The following is a 3,745-nucleotide window of genomic DNA, read 5'->3' as shown; positions in this document are numbered from 1 at the left end:
TCTTTCCCCAGAACCTGACTTTGCAGCTTCTAATAAAAATAGCTCACCATGTGGAAAAAGGTACATCCATCCTTACAAAGACTTACATCATTATGCTTTCCTTATGCTTCCAGAGGTACTGAAAATCTATCAAGAAGAGTAAGTCTGATTTGCAACTCCTATATTTGTAAAATCATTTAGACCTAAATGCAGTGTGTGGAAAATGTTGCTTCCAGATACAGTAAATTAAGAGTGTTGTCCCCACAGCACACAGTCCACCACAGAAGGCCAGCAAATGGATTACAGTCTGTTGTTTTCTTACCACATAGATTGCCATAGCCTTCTTTGATTGGCTGCTACAACTTTGATGTGACAGCTCTAATGGATTTAGTAGGCTATTACTTACTCAATTAGCCATTCTGTGTACCTGGTTAAGCTGACATCGAGAAATCTTGCACTTTTTTCTGGGGTTGTGGAGAGGGGAATATACATAATATGTACATATGCACAAAGTCTTGCTATTTTAAATTCTTACACCAGAAAATTAATCATCCCTTGTGATTGATCATTTTCAAACAATCCCATGTAATGCTTTAAAAATAAATCTTCTCCCTTACTATCTGCATGTTGTGTTGAGAATGGTTAAAGATTCCTATGAAATTCCACTCCATAAAACCACTAATCCAAGTAGAACTCAGCTGACCAGGCTGAATTTGTAGTTGGTTGGGAGCTACTACAATCAGTGCATGAATGCTCTGATTTGATCACTGCAACCATAGCAATAAATTCATGTTCCCTGTCTATAGACCTGCCATTACCCACAATGTGATTGCTGGTGTACGGCATGTGGTAAGAGAAATCAAAAGGGTTGTTGGGAAGGCAGGGGGATCTGCCTGAGGAAGGACTAAAGAATGGTTGTCCTAATGGAAATTCAAAGTGCATAAAGTGGTGCACTCTCCTGTTTAGCAATATAACAGGAGTTACTTCAGACTCTCTCTGAAGCACTACTCTAGCTTCAGAAAACGCAACATAAATCATAATGCAATCACAGAACAGTGCGTTCACTCTGCTGCCAGGTACGGAGAGGAGTAAAATGTTCAGGAGACATCCAACATGGACAGAATGCTCAGAGAGAGAGGAAGGGATAAGAAGGGAGAGTCTGGACTGAGAAGATCTTTTGTAGCCCTAGACACTGCAAAACTATCAGGCACAGAGTGTCTCGAGCATCAAAACCTTCCTCTGAATCAAGGAAGAAGAAGAGAGAGGAACCAACACAAGCCTGCTAGTGGCCATTGGTGTTTCTAGGTACTTGCAAGTATTCTGGGGATGTGCTGACTGTGAGGGGAAGGAGCCAAGTAGCACACCTCTATCAGCCTTGCTCGTTGGATAAGCAAGAAACACCTGCATCTATGTTAATGCCGGTGGAAACACGTATGAGCACAGTGGAGAAGTAGCCACTGGGAGCAGAGGACAGGAAGACATGGTGTTACTGAAGACTGAAGAAGCATCAGAGCAGCACAAGATCTCTCGCTTTTAGTGCAAACATTTCTAGACCTCTAGAGCACATCCAACCCCCTCCCAAAACTGTGCATACTCTTTTATTATATACAGTCATTGGCTAATAGCCTTTTTCCCTTGCATGTGAGGCTAGTGCTGCAGAATGGTCTGTGGGCTAAGACTCCGCTCTTGGGTTTTTTTTTTTTCTCCTCGTGTGGAAGGGTTTACACAATGGAAGAACAAGCTGAAATACCTTGACTCCAAAGATATATTCGTGTGAGTTTTACCATCCACCATCAGCAGGACACAGACTGTAGGAACTCAGAAGCCTGCTAACAGCTGGGCTACCATAATTTTATCATAGTATTTTGTATCTACATATATATCTCACAGTATGTTGTGCACACATGCACATATATATATATATATATCACATATACATGTACATGTTTGTGTACATACATATACATATACTTCTGGTTCCTAGTTGTGTGGAAAGAGACAAATGAGGTGGTCTTCCTGTTTTTATTTTAAATTATGCTCTTTATCATTTAGGTAGTAGCCTCCTTATCAAGAACTTAATTCAGTTCAAGTTCTTGGGTCAGTTTAAAATGTAAAACTTGAACAGACCATATGTCAATGGTCAGAAAAAGCATATTTTCAAAATTTTTGGTAATTTTGGACAAGTTTGTTTCTCAGAATGCTTTTTTGTGTATTAGTACTATTCATGCATCCTAGGCAGTCTCCAGAGCAGCCAGGATGGGCAATTAGGAGAACATGGACAGTACGCTACCATCTCAGTTTAAGTATGCCTTTCCCTATTTGTTATTGTATGGGGATTTTTAGATTAACGTAAAGATAGATATTGTGGATCCTCAATTGGTTGAGGCTAAAGCAGGCTTCAGCTCATTTAATGAAGCCCTCTCTGTATTATTTAGTGTTACCCAAAGTTTTCCCTTGCAGTGGCAGGGAGGTAACTTTCTTTTCCAAGACTGATACACAGGTTTGACAGTGTTTTCACTGCCATGCCCTAACCAAGCCCAGAACTTTGCCCTCCAGTGCAAGCCTCTTTATTATCCTCCCACTGTGCTTTGTGCACAAGCAAAGCCCAGCACTAAAAAGATCTGAAACACTGAAAAGATCTACAGCAGGAAAACTCAGCAAAATATTTCCCCTGTGATGCTCCTATCTGGCTCATATGCATCCCTTTGTTTTGTTGCACCACCTGAAGGAACCCCAAATGCAGGGCAGAACTTCAGGAAAACCTTATGGTTCCTCATAGCCACTTCTGAGACTTCCTGGTTCTTTATTTCTGAGTTGGAGAGCCCCTCTCCATGCCAACCCCAGAAGAGCAGAGCTAGGTTTAATCAATTAACCTCTGTGAAGTGATTTGCAATTGACTCATTCCAGTACTCTTTCTAGGATACAGTGGGGACTAACTACAGTTCCTTCCTCATCGCCTGTGAGAAGACCAGGTGCACATTATATCAAAGACATCTTCAAACCCATTGACCATTAAGCTGGTTCTTCAAAAGAGAAAATTGCTGCTGGTGGGAAACTGCTGGGATACAACTCTGTCAGAATCCTCCCTCTGCCTCCCTCACATCCTAATCCCAAGGGGGGACCCTATGTCAAAGACAGCCTCGCAAAGCCCTGCCTGAAAGCACCCAATGCTCACCTTGGAAATAGATGCCTGATTGGATTTGGAGAATCCTGGGAAGGGCTCTGGGGTCCAGAGAATGAATGAACTTCTCCAGAGTAGATGTCATGGTCCGCAGCAAGGCAGCATGTGGGTTTGGCACGTAGAGACCAGTGAAGACCTTTCGAGGTAGCAACGGTTGCAGCCTGGTGTATGTGTGCCTGGGAGAGCTCTGGGGCTCTGTGGCAGAGGGCAGAAGTATCACGGGGAGGTACTTCTGCTTCCTCCCCTGCGTGGCTGTGGCCACTTCCTCCCACAGCTGCAGGTGGAGTGGGGTGAGGTGGGGTGATGACGAAGCCGGTGGCCCCGTCACCAGGCTGGGGTACCTTTGCCCACCTAGGGTCTGCACCAGGCTGGGAGACGTGCAGGGGGTCCTGTGGGTACAGGGCTTTGGAGGAGGCAGGGGGATCTGCCACAAAACTGCATCTCACTGGTGACGGTTATTGACTCTGTAAAAAGAAGATACTGAAAATCAGCCCTTCCTGAAGTGGGGGAAAAACTTCAGATTTGGGTGGGGTTTGGTTGTTGTTTTCTGTCTTGGAGCACGGCAAAATAATTTGGTGTTTGTTC

At 43.8% G+C, this 3,745-nt stretch overlaps 1 protein-coding gene across 1 annotated transcript in view; it reads right to left on the bottom strand.

The window, feature by feature from the left end:
- Positions 1 to 3,245, bottom strand: part of THEMIS (thymocyte selection associated) — a gene marked incomplete at its 3' end in the record, with an annotated part of 27,799 nt that extends 24,554 nt beyond the window's left edge. Inside the window, exon 1 of the mRNA XM_010168957.1 lies at positions 3,155 to 3,245. Coding sequence (XP_010167259.1) covers positions 3,155 to 3,245 — 91 coding nt within the window. The remainder of the gene's footprint in view (positions 1 to 3,154) is intronic.
- Between the last annotated feature and the right edge of the window lie 500 nt (positions 3,246 to 3,745).

Source organism: Antrostomus carolinensis, unplaced genomic scaffold (genome assembly GCF_000700745.2).
Source record: "Antrostomus carolinensis isolate BGI_N321 unplaced genomic scaffold, ASM70074v2 scaffold16405, whole genome shotgun sequence".
Taxonomy (NCBI): Eukaryota; Metazoa; Chordata; class Aves; order Caprimulgiformes; family Caprimulgidae; genus Antrostomus; species Antrostomus carolinensis.
The sequence above is the reverse complement of the archived record's forward strand: the minus strand, read 5'-3'. Positions and strand labels throughout refer to the sequence as shown.